At 35.8% G+C, this 26503-nt stretch overlaps 1 protein-coding gene across 2 annotated transcripts in view; it reads right to left on the bottom strand.

Annotated features, from left to right (window-relative positions):
* The window catches only part of CTNNA3 (catenin alpha 3), a 503321-nt gene that overhangs the window by 189297 nt on the left and 287521 nt on the right, over positions 1-26503 (bottom strand). For both annotated transcript variants that reach the window (XM_005433457.3, XM_027817117.2), the window contains 2 exons: positions 10860-10940; positions 5538-5690 (listed from right to left, as the gene is read on the bottom strand). In XM_005433457.3, the coding sequence (XP_005433514.1) occupies positions 5538-5690; positions 10860-10940 (234 nt within the window). The remainder of the gene's footprint in view (positions 1-5537; positions 5691-10859; positions 10941-26503) is intronic.

Here is a 26503-nt window from a genome sequence, read left to right as displayed (position 1 = left end):
ACTGCTTCTATTTGAGAAGTTTTCATTTTCACATTAAAATAGAAACCACAGAACACCTCTCTTGATATTTCAAGTAGTACTTCTCATTTCCATATCAAATTCATAGTTTGAGAAACCTTTGTGAGATCATTTTTATAATATCCGACTCAGTCAATTGTATTTACATACAAAACAATATCACAAACTATTATTCAAACATCCTTGATCTTTCAAGGACAGATTAAAAAAAATATGCCCTGAAAAACAGGATACACCTGATTAAAAACTGCCATACAGAACACAAAAAAATGCAACATAACGTATGTCCCAAAACAGATGACCACTCATCTATCAAGTTACAATTCATCTCACCTCACTTCAGCTATCTAGAAATTAGACATCCAGACTAAACTAGTCATTTAGTCAAAGGAAGGACAAGCACTTAATATAAGCAAGATAAATCTTCTGTGGGAAATCTTTATCTTGGGTTAAGATTAAACTGGGTAAATAAGGTTTTAAATTAAAAAAACACCAACACAATGAAATCCCAGAATACCTACCTGATTTTTTCGACTTTGAAAGAAGAAAAAAGCAGTGAAACAACAAGTGATGGGGGGGGAGGGGGCGCGCAGCGGCAGTATTCTGAAAGAGCTAGACTATTAATTGTACTCTGTATGCAGTACTAAGATACAGGCATGTAGATCCTACAACTCCTCCAACAATCGGGGTGGTTGAGTAACCAGTAATTCTCAGCTGATGCAGACAGATTAGCATCACTTTTTTCAACCTCAGGAACAAACTAGCAGGAAACTGGGAGAAAGCCATGAGCCAGAAATTTCCTTGTGGTCACAGTGTCCGCATTAACTTTTTATATATTTTTTAATGCATCTTTTACCAAGTTATTCAGAGGAGTAAATAACTAATGATGCAGACTTGCAAAAGGACCTCATGGTACTATAAGATAACACAAAAGATGAAATTCAATCTAGAGCGATGCAAAGTAATTTTGGAAAAAACAATAAATCCAGCATTATACATATATAAAATGGACTGCAGCAGACTACTACTAGTTAGGAATAAGATTTTGGGATAACCATACAAACTTTCTGTGAAAACTGCAGTTTAGTGTTTAGCAGCCACTGAGAAGAAAAACTGTTAGGAATTAAATAGATGTGGGAAAAGAACATAATGAAATATCTTGACTATCATGCATGAATAGTATGCACAGTTCTGACCTACCACCTTCATGAGATGGAAGGTGCTGGCAAAGGTACAGGGAAGGCAGCAAGGTAATCTTTTCATGGCATCCAAACAAAGAAAAGTTTAAAAGACCAGAAATAATCAACTTAGAAAACAGACAACTGAAGGAGGGTATGACAGAGGTCTGCTAGTGGAATTGACAAGGAAAACAGGGCCTGGTGTTCATTTTCTCTTCTGATACAAGAATTCAGGGTCAGCAAATGAAATGATCATGTGGGGGTTTCACAGATACTTCTCTACACAACACATAGTCAAGCTGTGGAAATCTTTACCATGGGATGTTATGGATGTCAAAAGTTTTACAATGGGCTCAGATCCACACCTAGGGTGTTTTACATTCGGGAAAAAAAAAGGGGGGGGGGGGGAGGGGGATGGACACAACGACAGTGAGAATGTAAATTTCTTTTTTCTTAGCTTTTGTTCTCCAAGACAAAAACTAGAGACTGCCAGCACCTGAGCTGGTTTTCACATCTCAAAGCCTGCTGGCAGCTTCAATATATCCAGTGTTCCATAAAAGCTATTTGCAGCTGAGAAAAAAAAAAAAACCAACAAAAAACAAAAAACTTTTTTCTTCTGATAAATAAGGTATTTTGTATTTAACCATCTGGGCAGTCTTGTTTGCATCACTGGCCTTTGCTGTATCATTTGGTGCCCACAATCCATCCAACTCCTTGGATGTCACAACTACATGTGGATGCTAAATCTGCCTTCATAGTTATAATACAATTGTCTGGTGTCTTACCTACCTCACCTACGAGCCTTCTCTAGTACCGTTACTGTCCTATGCCATTTTTTGCAACAATCTCTTCTTAGTTGTTTAATTTTGAAATATTTTACATTCAACTATTGTCTCTGCTAGTATTCCATAGCCAGATATATGCCACCCATGATCTTGCACTTCAACACTTAAGTTATTCTCTGTTTCAGAGATCAAGCCCAATTCTGCACTACCACACATGACTAGCTTTCCAGATTTATATTTCATAACCTGAAAGCTGTACGGGGATTTGTTTGTTGGCTTTTACAACAGTGAAGGAAATAAATAACAAAGGAATGAATGGGAGGACTCTCCTGCAAACACGCAAATCATATCTGTCGTTTAAGAACCTTCTAATAAAATACAAAGATGTCTGACAACTTTCTCATAAACTCTGCAAGTACTGTACAGGGCTGGATTTGAGTTAATCTGTCATCCAACTTAAAATCTTACAGATTGCAGACAACACCATATTATGAAACATATCCCTGGCAAAAGGCTGGGCATCAGTCCCAAAGAGGACAGGTGATATTTATACATTAGAAGTTTCACCAAGAAAAAGTAAATTCTTTGATCAATGAATGTATAATTGAAGTAGCAAGGATTCAAAGCCAACTCATCTCCTTCATATCTGTCTTGCCCTTGCAGAATCTGGCTCCCTGATTTTGGTAGTACTTTTAGCTATACCTGAGTTCTGAGGAATATCCATTACCTATGTTCAGTTGGAAACCAAGCTCCATACATATTTGCCACTTTTCAGTTTCTGAAGTATGTGTGTATTTCTGAAACACATACGCTTGTGAAAACTAAGACTAATAGAATTTAAGTCTGTTTTGTTCCTTGACAACTTGAAGCAACAGTGCAGTGCTCTACTACTGCCAATTTAAAAAAAAATATTTTCAGCCTAACAGGTTTTAGGCCACTAAAACCCAAAATACGCTTCAGATTTACAGCTGTAATGTATTTAAATGCTATTACATTTATATCAATTGAATTGGAATGACACCTTCCACAAAACAGCTACCATAATTCTTTTTGTTTGATGATGCTGTTGGAAATGACTGAGTTTTTCTTAAAAATCAGATAAATTGTTAATGTGTACAAAGCCCCTTTGTGGCCACTTGCTTAGCTGTTAATATTTATTTTTTTTGTTTTGTTTCACATTTGATAGTCTAGAAGTTGACAGATGAAGTACAACTACCAGTTCATTTGCTCAAGTATCTAGCATTACAGTTTATCAAAAGGACATCAATCAAGCTCTCACTTAAGAAATACTGGTAAGTGCATTAAACCGATATAAGCAACTTTTAAATAAGATACTTCAGTTCTAGTAGATATCCAGAAGATAACTTCAATTTTATTTTATGTTAATTTTCAATAGCAGCATACGATAAAGCCACAATTTGGAAAAACTAATCCAACGATAGCAGGTGGCACTGTGCACAGCCTCTCTGAAAGCCAGTTGCTTAAAACATTTTTAAAAGTATGTTTTCTTCGCTGTAGGCAGCATATAAAGTCACAGCATAAATATGTATACACACACTGTATATTTACACGTACGGTAAGATTAGTCTACCATGTAATAGAACCCCTTTTATAGAATAGTCATGAGACTCTTGCTTTTATCCCCTCACATGATTTGTTCATGATTTAGTAATTTGCTTGTAAAATAAGTATATCTGATGTCCTCAGAAGAATCTGCATAAATGAATCTCCACTAGTATTTAAATTCATGAACTATACACATACTTGCCCTCTTAGACTTCTCTGCTTAATAGCATTTAAGTAATAAGTTTAGGTAAAAACAGAAGGTTCTGAAGTTAATCATTCAGTGAGGTGAACAAAGGCAATCTCTGTAAGTTTTGAGGGCATCATTGTCTTCTGCTTATCACTTTGCAGAAGGGACACCTCAAAATGGACTAGTCAAGTCTGTGCTGAAAAAGAACATTTGACTTTATTTTGTTCCCCTCTTCTTTCTAGGTAGTAACCATGCTGGCATTGTGAAACTTTACTATAGTTATTCCTACATCACTAAGAATAGCAATCTTCTGGGCAGTCCTCTGTTCACAGGCAGCTGGTACATGTCCTTCTAGATTTTTTAAGGCAGTGTATCTGTGCAGCCATCAGCCCTTTTAATCACAAACCTACCCTGAGGGCAGGCTACTCCTTACATCTGGGGAACAAATTCAGACCTGTGAAAGGAGATGAATATAGAATTTCACATATTCTAAACTGAATAATGATTTGGATATGTCAGCTGACCTGGACTCAATTCCAAATTCAGTAAAGTTACCGATCTTCAGAGATCACCTATTCTTTCTAAAAGTCAAGCCACTTCAGACTGGTTTAGCTTCAGTATTAAAAATCTGAAAAACTTTTTAAAACTTTGGGGTTGTGTTTTAGCTCCCATTTGATTTTGCATAGTCAAAATGATACAGTCTTGTAAATCAGAGAATAATCATAGAATCACAGAATTGTTTAGGTTGGAAAAGACCTTTAAGGTCATTGAGTAACTACCGTTATTCTGTAACTACGTGACCATGAAGAGAAACATAAATGTAATACCCTACTTTCACTTTAGCTGTTCACCTATTTGTCTTTCATTATCTATAGATCACCCGAGATTAATGAATTCATTCTGAGACAAATAGTTTTCCTAAGTAAACTTTCAGCCACGGAGTGAATTCATTGATTTTTCCCATTTTTGTATTACTGCACACAAAAGCACTAAAAGCTTAAAAAAACCTGCAAAAATTAACAACGCATTCCTTACAGGCACTTCAGATAATACTCCTGCAAAATCCATTACTTCAGTATTCCAGCAGCTTTTAAAGCTCCAGTTTGAGTGAGTGTTAAGTCAGTGAATATTTAGTCACATTTGCAGGACTGGTTGTCCAACAAACTAAAATCTCTCCTTGGTTCTATTTGCAAAATTTTAAGTGACAAAGAAATATCCTTCATAAGTAATAAAGAAGTATATCCTTTAGAAATAAATACTCTACTACGTATGCAAGTGAATTTATTCAGCATATACGTCAATATGCTTCCAGCCTGCTAGAGGGTTCATCGCCCTAAACTGTGTCTCAGAGCACCATTTCCTCTTCAGCATACAATTACACAGGCTATAAACTGTCAAAGTGAGAAAGCTGGCAAACAGTTACCACTAATATGGCATCTCACGTAGTTTAGGTAGAAGTATTCTGAACACTTTGAGCTAATACTCCTTAGAAGCATGTTTGATGCCGTTCCCACTGAGTATCTTTGTGGAAAGGCTTACACTAATTTCTTAAATTAGAATTCCCCACCAGCTAACTTCTATGCAATTAAACACTACATAAATGCCGATACCACAAAATCCACTCTTACTGCATACCATTATATAAAAAATGTGAGTATGTTTACTATTACCCTAGGCCATTTATTTATTCTTCCCTGAAATGGCAGGCTTAATTGTTTTATGATATCTGCCAGCAAAGGAAATCTGCAGTGACAAGTCAGTTATACCATATATTCAAAAAAAGTGCAACTCCATCAAACATACCTCCACAAGCCTGCTGGTATGTTCTCGAAATATAGCAGCATATTCCTTTATTTCTTTATCTCTTCCATTTTTAGCAGCTTCAATGAGAACTAGGAGTGGAACAGTGGTATCTAAGAAGGAGTCTGAGATGTGATCTATAATGGCTTTACGGAGCTGCAAAAGAAAGCATCACATTAGTAGCTGCTAATAAGACTATTTATTAAAGTCTACTCTCATTACTGTCCATTAGTATTTTATAACATAAATGTGTACACACTGTATTCCTGCATTATTTGCAGGATTATGTGTCTGAAACCTACCACAGCTGCAATTTATCTATTACACTGTTTAATTTTAGGGACAATTTTAATATACCACCATCTAAATATGTGTGTGTGTGTGTGCGTGTGAGTACAGATACATAAAACACAACATGTACTAGTTCTGTTGAAATCAAGGTAGTCAAACAAATACTCATGTTCTTTAATGAATAGAATAGACTACTTCAGTGATTCCACACATGAAAAATTACTGTTAGACCAAAACTAGTGTCTCTTGGGTATTTTTTTCTTGAAGTTCAGATGCTGAGGGAGAAGGCTATTTCATTTTACCAGAAAAAAAAAAAAAAGTTAATTTAATTATGTTTGTACTCATGAAATAGTCTATATCACACGTTTTCCTAATTGCAGAACTACCCAAATAGTTTCTGTCTTGTTGGAAAACTCAATGATACAGTTTGATTAGCAAAATGGTAGCCTTCATGGTAATTATATCAATGAGGTTACTGATTATGCCACCTGGTAACAGATTAATAGAGCAAGAAGAACTATAAATGAGTCTGAAGTTCAATTTTCTCTATTTAAATTAATTGTTCTTGAATTTCTTAATTTGTTGAAGAAGTGTAATATTCTGCTACAAATTACCTTTCTTAAATTAGGTTTCATGTAAGCTTATAACTGATCAGTGGGACACTACTTCACTTAAGAGGTCATTTTCCATGTTATAAACCACCACAAGGCAATTGTTCATTTTAATCATAGACCACAACAAGAAATATACCAATAGTAAAATTCATGCAGTGCAACTGAAGTATCAAGTTCACTGAATTTCCTGGAATAAAAAATTGTTTTTACAATACATATAAAAGATATTGATTAGAACAGAGAAGAACACAAAAGGCTTTTAAGCTCTTGCATGCTGACAGGTTTGTTGCCAAAGGACACATTTTCACTTATCATTTTGCTCCAATATATCTATGTGAAAACTCAGTAGAAGTAAAGACTGCTACACCTAGAAAAATGCAAAAAACCCCACAATCTTTTGGATAGTTCTGTCTTTGTAGGTAGGGAAGTTAATATGCAAATCTGAAATAATAGAGAAATCTGTGGATTATTAAGACAAGATTTGGATATGAATCCCACCACTAACTTTTGGATAGCCTCACCATCACAAGCCAGCTTTCATTGACTCACCAGGCAAATGGGACTAACAAATCTTCCCAAAAAATACAGGTAAGTTTACATTTGGATCTGGTTTTTGTCTTCTAACTTCCTGCAGTTTATTACTATAGGATACACTATCTGGATACGTTGTATGCACTCAATAGTAATTTACAAAGACAAAGGCTATGGGATTCCAATAAAAAATTGGATTTTTACTGTCATTTTCACAATCCCAGAATTATTCAGGCTGGAATTTTAAAAAATATAAAGAAAGAAATAATAAAAAGTTTTACTACCAGGAGCAAAATACATTGAACCTTCAGTCCTGCCAAGTTACCCGTTAAAATTCCTAGGCTGGAAAAGTCCAAATGAAGAAAACAGACACACTCATCTGCTTAAAATTAAGTATCTAAAAATGACCTTGAGTAATCACATTTTAAACATTAAGATTTCAATTTACAATAGCAACAAAAAGCTGTGGAACCATATCCATGGCCAATGATTCATTATCTCCAAGAGATATATTTTTAGGTTTTGCATAGCCCAGATTGTAGCGCTTTTTCAGCCTTAATGTACTATTTGAGGACCAGTGACTGTGATGACCTTAGTCACGTTTGTGGTGAGCTTCAGGCATCTAATTTTCAAACCAACAGCCTAATTTTATCTCTCTTCACATAACTCTTTGCTGTAGCTTTTTACTGGTTTGCTTGGTTTAATTAACCTTTCACATATAAATTATAATTATTATTTTGTTCTAAAGAAATCCTTTGTTCTGCAATTAAACAGTGCAATGCCTCTTCTTAAAAAAAAAATAAAATAAAGAAGAAGAAGAGATAATGCCATGTCTTTGCTGAATACAAACAAGTTTGAAACTATGTTCCTGTTTCAGCTATGCAAAAAAATACATGAAGCTAAGATTTTCAAAATATGGCTTGTCTAGCATTAAAGAACGAAGAAATACAATGTTCAACAAAGAAAGGAAAAAGACAAAGGAAAAAAGGAATATCTACAGCAATATCTATTTCTCTTCATCCTAATCATAATTTTTTCCATGACTCAAGTAAGTCTGTTTCTGACTCTGGCCACCTCTAGAGCAAAATGCTAAAAGCTAAGTAGCCATACAGAGAGACATATAAACAGACAAAGAACAGCAGCAGCAGTGCTAGCAGGCAGTACTAGGGAAGTTATTGTGCTATAATTAATTTTTTGCTCATATTTTTAAGTGTAAGAGACACCATCAGAAGAGGTAAAGCAAAGAGAGGATGATGTCTGACAAATTGTTTTATTTTTAAGGTGCAAGGTCCTATTCTTACCCTTTTTGCAGACTGTTACAGAAGTGGAAGCATGGAGAGTTTTTGTTTTGATATCATAGTGCATTAAAAAATAACAAAGAAACGTGTTGTTTATAAAACATGGGGCATAAGTTTGTAAAAACTAAACAGTGAAGGGTAGAGAATAAAATCCCAGCAGCTGTTTGCAACCCTATTAAACATCAGTATCTTAATGAGTACAGAAAATTGCATTTACATCTCTTTGCCTACAGCTGCACACGACTACACTGGTATAAGTCCTGGAAAAACTTAAGATTAGTTATTACTGAGGGATCTCTGTATCCTGTTTAGAAGGGATGCCAGGAAGGTGATCTCCTTTGAGTTCAGAAAAAGCTATCCACGATGAAGAAGCAACATAGAAATGTAAGAATATCATCAAGAATAACATTACAAAAAAACAACCAACCAAAACTGCAGAACAACCATAGGAGAAATATCCGTGCAGTATATTCAACGCTATGCTGGGAAACAGCTAGGAGGTAGGAAACAAGTATGGTAATTTCTCAGAATTAGAAATGGGAATTCCTTCCTAAATATTCATACAGTTTACTGGGCAGGAAAGCAATGATTTAAGTAAAGCTGCACACACAGAGATTACATGCATATCTCTAGCACAATAAAAATAAAAATCAAAACAATACAAGAATAGTTTTAAATCCCCACAAGTACTGGCCCAGTTCCTGAAGTGAATATAAATAATTTCATTTGAAAAACCAGAGATTTTTACAACTTCTACAATACACTGAGATAGCTATTTTTGCCTTCAAATCTTGCCAAATACAAGTCTTCCTTCACTTACTCTGGTCTACAAAGATGTTCCATAACTCACAATCAGGTGGTGATGGAGCCAGCACTTACATGATGCTTTTGTTTATTGTGCACTACACCGGAAAAAATTTGAAAACCACAAGTTCACAAGGTTTCATCTTCAATTCCAATTTTGCAGAGGCAATCCCAGTAACTGACTGAAAGCAGAGTACATTGTGCACACCATAACCCTGAATCCACTATGCATGCCTAATGTAATACAAGCTATGGTACACGGTATTAATTGTAAAAAAATGTGCATATATTAGAACAGCTGTAAGAGTAGGCCAAATAACAGTGTTCATGTTTCTAGTAAAAGTGCTGGGAGACAAAATAACAGATGTTCATAAGTGAAAGCAAACAAGACTCCATTGCAATATCTGCAGGCCCAAAAGTCACAATGTCATGTTTCCCAGACCAGGAGTCAGACGTGCAGTAAGCGCTCTTCCTAAAACAATCATTATGCAATTCACATGTATGAACACAGAATTGGAGGAAGTAGATGAAATATTTCTCATAAATATCTCCCAGTGGAAAATGTCAAGAAGCCATAAAGCTATTCTGGTTAAAGAAAACTATTGGTTCTAGATTGACTATAAAGTGGGCATGATCACATTCAGGCTCAACATTTCAGAAAGGTTTATAGAAACAAAAAAAAGTTAATTTGTTAACAGATTTTAAACTCTGTAACAGAGGCAGTAAACTGTTATAAACCAGAGTTTAATTATCTCATGGAAGAGACTATAGGACAGAACGAGAGAGTTCCCAGTCACACTGAGATTGTGATGCAAGTTTCTGGGTGTCTCAGCTGAACATATTTTTGATGGAATATGAGCAGAAATTGGATAGCTAGTTATAAACGCTATATTTATACTATATTAATCTCATCTTTCAAGGCTTCCCCTGGCTCATTATGGGAGACAGGAAGAAATTTATTCATCATCTTGAAACATAGGTTGGCTTGTAAGACTGTACACAGAGTTGGGAGGGATATTCTTCTACCAGAGAGTTGATAAATAGCCACAGCTAGACACAGGATGAAAGAAGCATTTGCTTGTGTTCTGTGTGGCCTTGGGGCAGCCTGGCTGAAAGAACTGCTGGCTTTATAGCTCTCTTTTCTAAAACGGCACATTATATAGTTTCAACATTATTTTCAATTTTTCTCAAAGATGTTCCTTGCAGAGAAAGGATGTAAACACAGCCGATATCTACTGCTCACCTATTGCAGTACACTGAAGTTCTGGATTTTGGCCCATGTCTTACAGTAGTTTTAGGATAGTGGGATGCAAAATGGGTGGGGTGGACTGTGGACCAGGTATTCCAAGGACCTTTTTCTGTTGTATGAGTTCTCACAACTGTAAAGAGCTAAATGACTCAGTGGTCCCTTCAAGGTATCTGTTCCATCAACCAATAATAATTCAAGCTCATTTAAAATAAAACAAGTCTTGATGTTCAAAGTATATTAGTGATATATGTCTACAGCAAATACATATTTAGACATGTACATACGCAGAGTTTTGCCTATGTATGTACATATATTCAGCCAGTATCATTTGGTAGGGTTTTTTCCCCAGAGTTTTGAAAATTTGTATTTATATAGTCTGTGAAATACTGTAACTATCTTCAATCTTTTTTTAATATAGAAGAAAACTTGGTGGGGTTTTTTTTTTCAAAATGCAGTCCTACAAAACCAGAAAATAGCAGTTTGGAAAAGTGTACTTCAAGTCTCCTTTTTTACCTTTTCAGTTCCCTGGGTTGCTTACCTGTCTGCGGAGGTCTCTTGTCTTCTTGCACATACTATCTATTGCAACATTCAAGGCATTACTTCTCTCTTTCTTGTCAGTCTGTAATAAATATGATAGAAAACACAACAATAGTTATTTGTCATCTCTTGGCAAGCATGTTCTTTGTGGCCTTAGTTCATCCACAGCATTTGGTAAATCATATATGCTTAAGGATTTTTTTTTATTTTTATACTTTTCAGGAGCTAGTACCACAGTATTCATTGAGTGTCAATTTGTGATGTTAAGCATAATCTGTTGAATCAAAACATATCCTTTACTAGCAGTATATAGGAACAAAATTAAGCGCTTTTTATCTTCTGAATTGCTATAATACTTTTTTTTTAGTCCACGTTTACTTCTGTAATTATTATTATTGATGCTAATCCATTATCACCATACTCATATGAAAATCATCTTAATTCTTTACAAAACTTTATAAATTCAGATGCCCACAGTGTTTGGTAGTGCTTTAGTCTGACGCATTCATCATTTTACTCCTGTAAAACAGAATGGGTGAGTTTCAAAACATCCAAGACACTGCAATGCAAACATTGTCAATGAAAATGGACAGTCTCTTCGCTTAACAGCACATTCATTCTCAGCATCAACAGAAGACTAAGCTTTTGGCATATTTCAGAGATCTTAAGAGAATCAGCTGTATACTTTCCGAACAATCTTGATGTTTTATTTCTATCTATAAGGAAAGTGCTTATATTATTATCATCTATTTGAAAAGTGCAGTTAACACTTTTATTGCACCACCCAGCACTGTTTCTATACAGTAAAACCATAGTAGTTCTGAGGCTACTAGCTGTTTTGAATAATCTTTTTTTCATGTTAGTACAGAAACTATATGAAAATCCAAGATGTCTGATGAACTTTATTTCTCTAAATCAATCATTCATTGCTCACTGCCTTGGACTGCCCTGGTCCAAAGAAAGAAACTACAAACAGTGAAAGTGTCTTTACATAAAGCCTTAAGTCAATACGTGTTACATTTCCAGGGAAAGGATGAGATTCTCATAACTTTTAAAGAAATAGCTATGTATACTGACCATAATATTTGGGCTTCAGTTATAGTACAATAGGAAGTCTGTATTATGAACATGACTGTCTTATTTTGTAAATTGTATAAAATGAACACCAGTGAAAAAAAAAGTTGTAATATCTTGGTAGGCACCTAGGTGTATAATCTTGTTACGTATAAGATACCATACTTGAGTCAGAGTTGCTTCCTTGCTAAAAAATAAAATTAAAAAATAGAATTATCTGTGAACAGAGCAATATGCTTAATATTAAAACAAAAAACAGAGATGGTCAGAAAATAATTTTCCCATTAAAAGTTAATGCGTGATGTAATAAATGCCTTGAAATGATTAGTACATTCTCCACCAATGGAAAGGAACAATTACTTTGAAAAACAGAGTTTATATATTCAGGGTGACTTAGAAATTTTCCTACTACTTTCCATTTCTGAAATTGCTTACAGTCTTTGCAGGGAACAGATGATCAAACACAGGTCTTGGAGAGAGGTATGAACTTCACCTTGAAACCTCCAGGGAATCCCCTAAAGGTAGATACTGACTTTCTATTTCACAGTAAGACAACCACATTTCTCATACCAATGCTTGCATAGGAACTGAAGTGAATAATGACTCTTCTACTATGGTTTGCAAGCTATTGTCAGCCTTGAACACAAAATTGATCCCTTCGAAACTGCTAGCTAAACAGGACCAGTAAAAGTGTTGTGAATACAACTCAGCTTATGCCTATGCATTTTCAGATGACACAGATGCAGTTCCACATTGGCACATCCTTTAAAAGCTTTATACTTAAAGCCTATTTTTCCAAAACGACAGAATCAATGTAAAATATTGGGATTTTTTTAAAGTTCTCTAGTAAGCTGTAACTTTAAAGGTGGCAACTAATGATACAAATGGCTCTATGCAAACCTAAACCTTTGAGGCCCCTAGTATGAAATAACCTCACTCAGCAAGTGGTATAAAAATACTTAACAGTGAACAAGGAAAGAAATAATTTATTTGCAAATTCTTAATGTAACTGCCAATAGTCAATGCCTACAAAGCAAACCTCACTATAATTGAAGTTATTCTTCACCTCATGTTTTCCCCAAGAACTAAATACACTGTAAAATGCTGCTTCTAACTGTAGAACGTAGACAGGTTCAGAATGTGTGTAAACTCCTAACTGCAGGCTCTCATTCTTCCTTAAAGAAATTTAAATGTCAAAAAAACACATTACTGTTTTGATAAAACCTTACAAATATTTAAGTATTTCAAAATTGTGTATAGTCTGTTAAAGTCAGGGGGACACCTGATGACAAAGTCTGTTGTGGGAGTACTCTTAAACATTGATGGCCTCGTGCCACATTGTCCAGGTTCTGTGAAGTATTGTCCATTTGTCCCAAGTACCTCTGAATGCTGAATTACTCCTTTAAGTTTATATTCCTCTGCAGACTTCCATCTCAAATAAGTATGTGAAAGTAACAGTTCAAGATCTACACTAGAAGATTACATTCTCTAATAGCTGAAAAATACCAGAGTTAATATTTAAAAAATCTATATTAAAACAATGGCATAGTGAAACTAAACGTGATCTGAACTTCTCTACATAACGTTCCACTTATCAGTAACATGTATTTTTATATATGTACATAATATATATGATATATAAGTCTACATCTGCTCGTCAATTAACAGTCGTCTCATGAGTGCTGTACTTAAAAACAAGTCTATCTGAAATAGTTCATTCTTGTACAATGTGACTGAATTAAGAGAAGGGCTGGGAAAATTATGCATGTTATTCTAGGCTTTGGATTTCAAAAATCATGCAGTTGAGCTCACTCATTTCCCTTTTTTCCTGCAGACAGCTACAGTTTTATTCTGTAAAATATATGTAATAACAGCTATATGGCTCCCTTGTGAAGACATTACAAGTAATATCCAGCTCCTATTTCAATGCATTTTTAACATATGAAACATTTTACAAGCACTAAGTCACATTGTTATTAATACTCCACTAAGTGAAAACAAGTATTTTCAATTAACACTGCATAGCCTGAAGATAAATGCTGAATATTGCCTATGACACAGGCCTATCTATTTCACACACTGGCAAACAACATTAGCTGAATGACTTAAAAACCACGTGTGCAGAAAATCTTTCCTGTTGGATTTTCATTTAATACAGTACATATCTATGGGCAGATTCTCAGTTTAAACAAATCACCATGTCTCCACTGTTCTTAAGGGAGTTCATTTATATCAGCAGGGGATCACAACCTTCACAGACATTACAGATCCTTCTGCACTCCAAGTTATACAGATGCAAACCAATATGTTTGCATTAGCTACAAAACATTGAAGGACTCAAGAACAAATCTCCAGTGGAGTGTTTGGGGGGTACACGCCAACAGTTAACAGTATTAACAAGGACAGCGGTAATTTCTACAACCTTCATACTTACACTGAGTTGAACAGATACGTTAAACAAAAGAATAGTAATTCTCATAAGGTTTTTCATTTCACTTTGTTTATAGTTCTGAAGCACTACAAATGTTTACCTAATAGTTACACAGTATCTCCCATCTGAAAACTGATCAGTAGATTACAAAGAAGATTTGGGCAGAACTACTGAATTGATCGTATAATCTCTTCAAGTACTGAGGCTAATAGATACAGATTAAATTTATTAAAAAAACCCAACAATATAAAAAAGGATATATAAAAGGATACAATCAGCCACAGGTATTAAAACAGCAAATGCTATTAGTATTCATTATGTGAATCAAAGAACACCCCCACTTTAGCCATAATCAAGAATTCCGTTACAACACAGAACTGAAGTACTCTCATTAGCAGGACTAAAATAAACAAGATCTGGTCAAGTGAAATGGAGCCCGTTTGTTTGGATATGTACTAGTGATAAAAGTATCCACAAGGATTTACTTAAATCTTGCAAGGCCACACTGCTTGAGGTCCTTTTGTAGTCATCGGAGAAAGTAATCACTTTTGCATCACCTCTGAAGCTCCTAAGCCTCTACTCACTATAGAGGGTCATGGGAGACACCTAGTTTGGTAGGCTGAAGTTTTGTCTTGTGAACAATCCCCGAAAATAATAATTTTTATATTAAACCCCCCCACAAACTATAAAAAGAAAATTGTAACAGGCCTTCATGAAGCACACTGGATGCTTTGACATATCTACCTGAAATAGGTATCAAGGTTTCAAACATGAAGTAATTGTTTTTCAAAAGTTGCCATACATGTTCAAAAACACATCTGCAGACTCTAGCTGTACAATGTTGTGGAGTAAAAGGGAGCAATGTTAATTTATCACACCCACAATGAGAGCAGATGTCTTCTGAATTCCATATTCCAGACAGCTGGAGTCTTTAGCTATAAACTTTAAAAATATTTTACTTTAGTTCTAAAGGTTTCCTTCAAGTATTTGTATGGCAACAACATGGTCAGGAGATTCTACCCATGCCATTATGCAGGGCCTCGAGATAGAACACCTGAATTAGGATCTAGACTGAAACAGAAGTGGTCAGGATCTGTCTCAGTCCCCTATGCAAGAAAAGTGACAATGGAGTAGGGAATGCAAAACCTTAAACTTGAGCCTTGCTTGGAATTTTTAAGAACTGTCCTCAGCCAAGTTGTCTGTAAAGGAATAAATATATGCAGGTACTGGGCAGTATAAGATTATAAACAGACTACATCAATATAAGCCTAGTTGTGTTATACATGTCTGTGTGAGCCATGGTCTACAGAAACTACAAAGCAGTAAGTAATTTATCTTGATAGGCACCCTGAATTTCTTTCCTTCAACGCCACTATAAAAAGTTATTTGTAAACACACAAAACAAGCAGGCTTGAGATTCAGGGCATTCCTGATATTTTAGGATATTTGGGTGCAAGTTCATCTTGCATTGCTGGCTTGAGTATTGGTTTAAAATAACAGAAGTTAAAAGAAAGCAGTAGTACTTCAGTGGAATGTTTGAAACCCCACACATGATTAAAAACAACTTTATAAACTTAATCCATATTGTACTCAAAGGCTCTCCTGAAAATAGATTTCCATACTTAAAAACCTACGGCCAGAAACTGTTTTGTTTCCTGGGATGTCTCTGTCCCGCTCTTTGCACAATCTTGGGGGAACTGAATAGGAAAAAAAAAAACCTCACTAGCATGATTTTCATAGTTTATGTCAACAGCTGTACCACGACTCTGTGATAAACATCTTCTGATTTAGTTCAATGTATCCAAGTACAATTTGATTTTTAAAAAGTCTAGCACATTTACTGAGATCAGTTCTCTGTGGAAATCTTCAAAGAAATGTCAAGCTAAAAGGTAAACACCAATCAATACTATAATAAGTTAATAAATGTCAGAGCTCTAATTAAATGACCGATCATTTCAGGCTACATGTTGGCTGAAAATAATTCTGTACTCAGTAATTATAGGGTCCCGTACATTGTACCATAATAAATAGACAAATAAACAACAAACCCTCACCCAACCTAAATAATATATTAGAACTAAGTCACAGTTCCTATAGAGATACCAGGCATTTTATGTCTGTTGTTACAATTTAGCATTTAACATTAAATATTTTCTGGTGTATATGGTGCTCATAAATGATTCGTCTCTTGAATTATAAAGTAATTTTGAATTGTAGACAAAAACGTAACAGTGGTGAAAAAAAAAGTATAAAAAGCACTTTCACAAATTTTTGTGTGTTGAAACACTGTTGCCATTACTTGGGAAAATTCAACAAATGGATTTGTTGTGCAAAGACAAATACTACTTTTTTTTTTCATACCCAGCTCAGAGAAACCCTGATCTTTCAAATCCTGTTGTGTAATTCAACAGGTAACTGCAAGTATCTGTCTCAAAAAAAAGTCCAAAACCATAGGCTTTTATAAGGGAAGATCCAGTTCAATCCTGTTACATCTTCATTTATATTGAAACACGTGAACTAACAGAGAAGGGCCAAGGTGTTTGTCAACTTGACTACAGTGGGTTTTCTTTTGCCAAAATTAGTTAACTCAGTACTTCATCCATCAATAAGTAAATAGAACTAATTTCACTGCTTACATTCTTTGCTGGGAGAAGGCAAAGGGCTTGTCACCTTGAAGGTCACATGAAGAATGGAGAAATCTGAGATGAGTGCTTAGCTATGAAAAACCTGTGGGAAGTGCCAAGTCTGGGGCATCCACACCACAAGAACAACAGCAGGGCTCGAGAAACATCCTGATGATAGGAACAACATAATACAGCACAAAAGGTCCAGATCAGCAGTGTTTGAATAATCTCTGTCTTTTTCACAGTCTTGCAAAAGTGAGTATGCGGGGCAGCTATTTCCGTGGATAGCCTCCCTCCCTCCAACACCTCCTTCTTGAGGAACAAGTAACCAGAACCATATAATCTAAACCTTTACTTTGAGATTGCACTGGAACAGGCTGCCCAGAGAGGCTGTGGACTCACCTTCCCTGGAGACATTCAAAACCCACCTGGACGTGACTCTGCAACCTGATCTAGATGAAGCTGCCTTAGCAGAGGGTTGGACTAGATGACCTCCAGAGGTCCCTTGCAACCCTTACTGTTCTGTGATTCTTGCACCAGTGGGCCTTACTCTAGTCAATCTGCTTGCCACCAGGCTGCTGTGTGAGTTTCCTCCCTGCCCCTTGCTCTTTGCATGGCCTGTGCTAGCTGCAGAAACTGCACCGGACGGCAACGGAAACTTCTCTGGCATTATGTCCCCCGGGGTCCCTGTTTTTCTTGGGGCACCATAGGTCTCCTGTTACCAGAACATGTTACCTCAGCTGTCTTCTCATCAAACAGCTTTTTGTACCCAAATGCATCTGCTTCCTAGATCAAACATAAAAAAGAGACCCCTCAAGTAAGTTTTTTTCCTTACTGCCATCTTGTCTCATTTTAGACTGCTAAATCCTTCAGTTCCCTTACTGTTCAGTCCCAGTCCCAGAGTGCCCAGCAAAGTAGAAACAAAACCTCTTATAATCAATAGGCAAAATCAAAGACATTTAAAGGCTGTTAAGAACCTCTTTGTACTTCCTTGCACCAATTTGTATATCACTAGGCCCTAGAAATATTTGCCACTTACATGCAGAATTAATGGAAACAGTATTTTACCTTTAAAATTTTCAGCTTGCTCCTCAAAGTACAACTTCCAAGTAACAAACAAGATCCCTTGTTGAAGGTCATATGTCTAGTTAAATAAACCAAAACTATGATCCCCTCCAAAGCTATGGATATCAATGGACAAGTTTGTGTCAGATTCGAACACAAAAGGAAGCCAGTTGTTTACAATTCTAGTTTTCTAGTATGTCTTATGCTTTTAAACAAACTTTTTAAAAGACCTCTTTGTTCCCCATCCTGGAAGCAGATAAGAGTAACTTTTTGAGTGCAAATATCTCACTGAAACAATGGGACTATTTAGATGCATGAACAATTATATGCACGTTTTTCTGTATTAATTTTTTTCCAAAAGTCTTTAAGGATTCACAGCAGTGCCACCTTATTAACTGCTGCCTGAGAAATCTCTTAAATGAACATTTTAGAAGTTATTCAAGGAATCCTCTGACAAGACAGTAAAGGCAGGACTTGACATTTCTGACATTTTAAAGAACAAAAATTCCTTTGAAAAGGCAAAAGCTCCCAGGTCTTTTCATACACCATTTCAAAGCATATTTTTACTATACATCAAAAGTCTGCAAAAGGAATTCATTTACAAGTATATTTATTACCCTTCTTTGTTAATAAAGGAAACACAAAGAATGAATAACCCACAAGTATTTTAAGTCAAACCCCACTACATTTACTTGGTAGCACAGATTCCCTATTCTAATAAACCAAGCCCAGTGCATGTTTTTAAAAGACACCTGACTCAAGAAAACCTAATTCTGTGATAAACAAGTGGGTGCAGTGGGGTGGGGAAGAGCCAAGAAATAAAAAAATAACAAGGGTATGGAAAATCACATGCAACTGAGCAAATAAGGAATCTTTCATGTGGAACTGTTTCTCATTATAGATATTTTTTTCTCCTCCACAGCTTCAATATGAGATTGTAATTTTTTTCCTCTTCAAGCCATCATGGACAGCTCCCTACGGACCTAATGCTGGGAGATGTGAAGTACCTCATAAGGAATGAATTACCTCAACCTCCATCGATATCAATTGGAGTACTGAGGGCTTTCCTCACTATGTGAATTACCCTTTCTCAATCAATATGCAGGAAAAGCCTTGAATTTAAAGCCTCTCAGTATAACTCTCTTTTAGCATTCAGTTATATCTAGTTCATAATACTGCAAAATAAACATTCTAAATGAGCACACATAAAACAGCCAAAAAAAAAAAAACCCACAAAAAACACCACAGAAAAAATATTTAGAATGTATAGCCCCTTAATAAAAAAAAAAAAAAAAAGCAGAAATTTTCAGATCCTAATTAAACCTAAATTCTCAGAAAAAAAATATGTTCCTGGAATATGCGTAAAATTGCACGTTCTAATCCACTCTCCAAAACATCTGTGTCAGGCAACTGAGTTGTGGAGGGTAGCTAGGGTGTCTCAAAGGACAGAGATGGATCCTTGGTTTCTGGTAAGAGAATAAGGATCTTAAATTCTCTTGAAAACGACTTTGCCAAAGGAGGTAAAGAGGAAACTGTGCGGCTTTCAGTGTGTATTGTTTCTTTTTGAATATATAAGGCAAATATCCCATTATATCAGTTTTAGTCTTACTTTTCACATTGGCAATATTAGAAAGATTCTGCCTGATTCCAAGGTGATCCTAAAAAAAACCCGCATTTTTCTTCTACTTCTTTGGGGAAGAGAGTCACAGGAAGTTAATGTATCATAATTAGTCTGTTGCAAAGCAATTATAATGATTGCTTACTTTCTAATGCAAAATCCAAAGCCACATGTACTTCGTATTTGTAATATGACAGTCTTTACACTGGATCCAGAAATCACACAAGTCAACTGTACTTTATTTGGGGTTTTATTTCAACTTTAAAACTACTGGAAGAAATGGCAAGAAGCTGAATTTCTTTTAAACAGATGTTACTGTCATTCGATGATGATGCAGGAAGGAAAGGCAAATGTAACTAGAAACACAGCAACATCCATACTAGTGAACTGACAAAAAGAGGCATACTTAATGTTAATCTGCTTTTTACTAAGAAGCAATTTTCAAAGTTTCTAATACGGAAGGTTTTAATTGAATACCCATCTACAATTCACCAAAGTTTTCCAGCAGTTTTGCAGCAGGAAAATAGGAAATTAGTTGGAGATAATCTCATCCTACAGCAGCAGCTTAAGACTTTCCTATGATGAACTATCATATAAATCTCCTGGAGATTATATGATGTTATGAGAGGGAGGAAGGGGATGGAGGGGGAAGAAAATTCAACATAAAATATAGTAGATTTGCTGAGACAGTCCTCATCCAGACTGTTTAACAGTCTTAGCTGTGCTCTAAATCAAAAAGCGATGATCTTCAACAGGAGTCATAAACAGGGAAAAACATCCAGTGCTAAGCTACCCAAATTCTTCCATACCTAAGGATAAACTGAGTTATTATAAGTCCAAAATGCTATTTCTGCAGCAAAGCAAAAGCTTGTGATCACTTCACCAGGTGAATTCAGTATCATCAGTCACTCCTGAATAAAACCCACCATTATTTATAGCAACATAATGAAATTACTCCAAGGTGTTATTCCCAGAAGCTCATGACTACATATTTTCAATACTCAAATGTTATTTTTTTAAATCACTACAGTTAACCAAAGAAAATCTATTCTACTTCAGATAGTTTCTGCTGTTAGCACTTATAGGGGAAAGAATATGAAATAGATTGATAAAAGAGCACTTGAATGATCCTTCTACACTGACGACTGCCAGAAGAGAGGCCACTGCGTAGCCATTTATTTAGCAGATTGATTTGGACAGTGAGAAAACACAGCATTACTGTGGCTGTTGGATTATACTCTCAGTACAAGTTTGAAGATCCTGCGTTTCTGTGCTACAAAAGAGAGAGAAAAAAAATGTAGAATGTAGCAGCTAACAAACTGAGCAAGGGAAGCTGTATGTGATGCTATGCAGGGAAGACAACTGAAAATTACAGTCTCCTACAGGGCAGGGATTTGCAGAATCCTGCATGAGATCAAGACAGTCAGCTATTCAGGGCATATTCCTCTGCAGTTCTATGCAGAAATTCTCTACGGCTTTTTCCCTGTTTATTTTTACACAGAAAACCCCCCTTCCAATATACCTGTGGAAAAGTTAAAACTCAGCATGCAACATTCCTGACATTCTAATGAAGTGATCATACTTCATGTTGGAAGCTCTTTTTCTACAGAACTTCTAAACACTGTAGAAAATTTTTGTCCAAATTAAGATTTCCAAGTTCCATGTTTCATTTTTTTAACCATTTACATCCTTAATTAGCCAAATAATTTCTGAACTATAAATTAATCTAAATTTGCATGTAATTGTCATCAGCTCCATGGAAATAGTATAGAAAGAAAGAAAAGGATATAAAAGTATGTACTGGAATGGTATCAGTGGAAAAGTAACTAGGAATCATGTTGGGTAAAGCTAGGAGCACAAGAAAGAGTCGTTAAAGGTTTAAGAGAGATGTGTGTAAGTTAAAATCCTGTGCTGATGCATCATTAATTGTACAGAGTAAGCTTTCGAGTGACATGTAGCAGTGAAGATCAAGTAAAGGGTAAGGAAAAGTCCTTGATATTAGCAGAAAGCTCAAGGAAAACTATTAACACATAGGTAGAAGAAAAGATACAGGAGGCATGGTGACTTGTGGCTATAGAAGGTAAGAGTCATGCAGACCTATGAAATTCAAAGCTCAAGAGGAACATACCCATTAGAGGTATGGCCTATTGATTTTAACAATAGTGTAAATGCTTGTAGGTAGCCATACATAATGGAGCAACGGGTACCATAAATGCTTTTTAACAGAGAAATTAATAGCTGGCAATCCAGCAACAGCATTTTGTAATGACATCAGTTACCCCAACCGAAGTAGAACCAGGCAAGGTGTCTGAATACCCAACCCAATGACATTAGCTAGTTTCATGTACTACCACTGCTGAACATACACATCACACCAGAAGCAAAAAAATCTTAACAGATTCAAATTAGGTTTTTAGTGGAAGATAACATTTTTAAATGTATGCTACTTATGTCTTATCAAGAGATCCAATAAAAATTACAAATCCGGGTCTAGCAAAGGCTGTATTGAAGATAGGCAAGCATGCTGCTTCTTTAAAACATCACACCCACTTGGTATACATTTATTGGCATAATGCCAGAGATATGGTGGTACACTGCTACCATACAGTAAAAAAAAAAAAGACGAGAAAATCAGCTTTAAAAAAAAAAAATCAGAAAAATACAATAGTGAGGGTTTTTACCAGTGCAGTAGTATCACAGACCTCAAAGAACATTTTTTTTCTTTTAAGAACTTTATGCTCATTCCTTCACTTTCAATGAAATAAATGAAATACATGGCTCAAATCTAATGAGTAACCGCCTCTTTCTATAAATGCGTTACTGAATTATATGCCAAGTTTAAAGAATGTTAAAAATACACAAAGTCAGAAGATTAAAAGCAAAATATTAAGTAGGCTCATTGTAATATTGTTCACTAGTTATAATGTACATGTAAAATTAGACAGATGCATTTGTATTAAATAAATATTGAGGTTGTGTTATAATGACCTGGAAGCAGGGTCTCCAAAGATACGCTGTCTGCTTGCACCAGTCTGAAAGTGGGCACAAGCATGCACCATTACTTAAGATTACAATTTTTCCTTATAATAGCTACAGAGTGTTTGCTCTCAGACCTCCCTCATTGCTTCTCAAGGTAGTGTATGTAGGTCTGAGTAACTGCCACTGGTTCAGTGAACTCTCAGCCACAGGACTGGCACATAAAGAATAATAAGACAGGTGGAAGTCAAGTTCACACACAGACTGCAAACTTCACGGAACAGTTTATTGGCAAGGAAGCCTTCTTTATTCTTTGCAAGTCCTTATATATAATCTCAACAGGTGCAGTCAGCTACCATTTTCATTTATTAGCTGGCAGATACTTTTGAAGTTTCTCATGCAATTACTGGTGGTAGTGCCAGCTGCCAAAAGTCACATCATCATCATCATCATCTCCCGATTCTTCAAAGATGCTGCATTTTAATACAAGTGATTCTGGAGCTCCAGGTGGCAACACAGCAGCATGTAGAGTTACAATCTCAGCCCAGCCACAGAAGTTTTTGAGGACTCTTACAACAGCCTCTGACTACTGTAGCATGGCTCCTTTCAACAGTTTACGGAAAGGCCCAGATACAGCTTGTTACCCACTTATATTGTCCTCTTGGAAACAGCTGGACACAAATTCCTCCCAATAGTAACCATCAGTAAATTGAAAAAAATCAGAAAGGGGCTGTTGAGTGACTCTGTGTGGTGTACGAAACATCATTCATGTGGAGAAAACATAATATTTAAGCATGCATTTAAGGATTGTGCTTTATGTATCCCAACTGATAGGACATGATAGGTGTGATGAAGAATCTTAATTCCACCATCTCCCTGCTGCTTCAAGTTTTGTTGCTATTAACTATATATCTATGTATTTGATGATACACATAGGCATATTATTCAAACACATTGCAATACTCACGCACACATATGCAAATATAAGTACAGATTACAATATGCCAAGCTGAATCTGATTTACTTCATAAAAGTTCTTTGGACTGAAAGAACTGCTGATACTGCAAGCGGATCTGATAGAAATCTGAAAATAGCAAATGCACAAAACCAAGCCACTAACCTGACAACTTACCATATTTGACAGCCACCTGTTCAAGCACTGCCAACCAAAGAAAACCAAATTTTCTCATAATTTGAGACATAAATATTTACAGTTACCATGGAAAAAAATGTTAAGAAACACCATGGAGAGAGTTTAGCATATAGTCAAACTGTGAATGAAATTCTGAGAACAAAGATAATGTTGATACTCATTAGACCTATCTATCTTCAGGTTTTCATGAATAAAATACTTGCTATTGTACTATGAACAGTATGGTAGAAAGTAAGCTTTCTTCTGTAATCTCTCCCATTCCACTCTTGTTGCAGCAAAAGATATCCCTACATCCCTATTCTAAAATCACAAGGAAAAATATATGCCAATGGGGGGCGGGGGGGGGGGGGGGGAGTGAATTTTTTTCAAATATCAACTGTTAATGAAAGTATAAAACATATTCAATAACTCTGTGTTGAAAGTATAACTTCAGTTTGCCATCATCTTTTGTATGTAAATAAATGTATTTAAAAATACACGTTATGTCAAATACACTTCAGTGTGCTATGCTTGCAAACTGCCACAACAAGCACTGCCTAAAAACAAACATTTGTGGATACCTCCTTTATCAAATTACTAAAATTTATCGCACTGAAGCTACACGTTTAAATGTCTATCTTTTGGGGATATTAAAGGGTGTATATGCTCATTTCTAACTAAAGGATGTGTTCCAGTTTAGACAAAGTATCTCTACTATCACATGACTACTATATATTAAAAGCAACTAAAATAACAATTGAACAAAACCACATTAATGGGATCCAAGAAAACCTAAGTGCAATCATACATGAAAAGGCTTTATGTCAGATTGTGCTGATACCATAAGAGAAAATGGGATGCTGTAGTAAACTATATTACATAAAGAGCAAATCTGATGTGACAGTGTGTCTGCAAAAAATGTTAATAAGAACAAAACCAAAATCATAAAAAAAAGAGAATGGGAAAGCTAAGCAGAAAAGGCCAAGTAAATACTTCAGGCAAGGTTTGTTCTGTAATTACAAGAGAAACTAAATGATAAATTATGGCAGAGTTGTTTCCTGTTCAAAAGGCAAGAATGAGAAGGGTACTTGGAACTGAAATGAGTTTGCAGATCTGGGGCTTGGTTTTGTTTGTTGAAGACTTTCAAATTCTGGCTCGTGATATTTTTTTTTTTTTTCAAGATTACTAATACACTTTGTTTATGCTCTTCCATAATAGTAGCAAATTAAATATACAGGACAATTTTGCTACACTCAAGAAACCTCAGGTGGGAACTAACACATAACTGCTACTGCAGACATACACGGACACAATTTAAACTCAAGAGTACTGAGATGAACAAAACAAACAAGACTCAAAAATGAAAGTATCAAGGGTGAAGGTTCTTACGGAAGACTTCAATCTTGGTGCTTCATTACGCTATGCTGAGTGCAGGAACTTGGGCGAGATGAGCCAGAATGCTTCCAGATTATCCTTCTGATAATCCAGGTTTAGAAAGACTTGGATCCTCATACACCATATCATGAGACTATGGCAGATAACGAAAGCCAGAGAGCCATGCCACTGGCTGAAGTCAGAAGATGGCAATAAATGACATGCCGTGATCCCTGCACCACTACTTTTCCTTGCCTAAAGACATTAAGCCTCTGTTAGCAGAGCAGGTGCCAGCTATAAGATTCTCCTGGTTTGGGAGAATCCCATCCCCTTCTCAAGGCAACTGCTTGCACCCACTGAGTGGTCAAGAGAGGAGAACAGAAGACAAGACAGAGGTACAGAGCACAGAAGCTATGTCTGATTTACACTACCCTGAGGCTATTCAAACCCATTGTAAGAAAAAAGTAACTTTGTGTTGTAAGATTACATAGTCAAACAGGATCACTTCACACACTCCATACTGTCCAAGTCCAAACCCAAAAGCTGAGAAATGTCCAACACAACAGTGATTTCATTAAATCATCATTATTTTTCAGTGGTAATCCCATGGCACTTTCAAGCATATAAAAACCAGCATTCTCTTTCTTAAATTAGTGACATTTGAAGAAAAACAGGTAGATAGAGGCTATAGAGACTGGTACAAAAATGAGGTTTTAAAGTACATCGGTTAAATCCAACATAAGCAGCACATCAGCAGTGTAGTCTGAACAGTCCCTAACAATATATGGACAATGCGTACTTGGAGCCTCTGGGTATTCCTACCTATGTTCCAAAAAGTTTTGAGAGGAAAGGAGGTTGTAATCTTTGCAAAAACACTAAGAAGTGCAGGTTTTGTTTAGAATACATAAGTAGTACATACGTACTCTAAAAGAGCTGAAAAAATGATGTTACATCTGTGCTAACTTTGTTACTGGTTTTGCAGTAAGCAGCAATCACTACTCAAGCGATAGCAGAAATTATATGCGTAGGGTAGATCAAACAGGCTAAACAAAATATACTGAATAATATCTGCTTATTTCTCATGCAATAAAGAGATAAAGATCGCATGATTTGCAAAATATCTTTAACCACTTATCACTCTATATATTAATTATGGCCTTCATTGAAAATGTTGCACCTTTTAAATCAACATTATTAACTGTTTAAACATTAGTTTGTTAGCAATCACAATGCTGTGGAACTTGCAACATACAAGTAAGTGCTATGCTTTTAACAGATTTCATCCAGTAAAAATAGATCCTACCTAGTGGCAGCCAATATAATTTTGAAAGATAAAAACACTTGGATTTTA

The sequence above is a fragment of the Falco cherrug genome, chromosome 9, assembly GCF_023634085.1.
Source record: "Falco cherrug isolate bFalChe1 chromosome 9, bFalChe1.pri, whole genome shotgun sequence".
Lineage (NCBI taxonomy): Eukaryota > Metazoa > Chordata > Aves > Falconiformes > Falconidae > Falco > Falco cherrug.
Note: the sequence above shows the minus strand (reverse complement) of the source record. Positions and strands in the feature narration are given on the sequence as shown.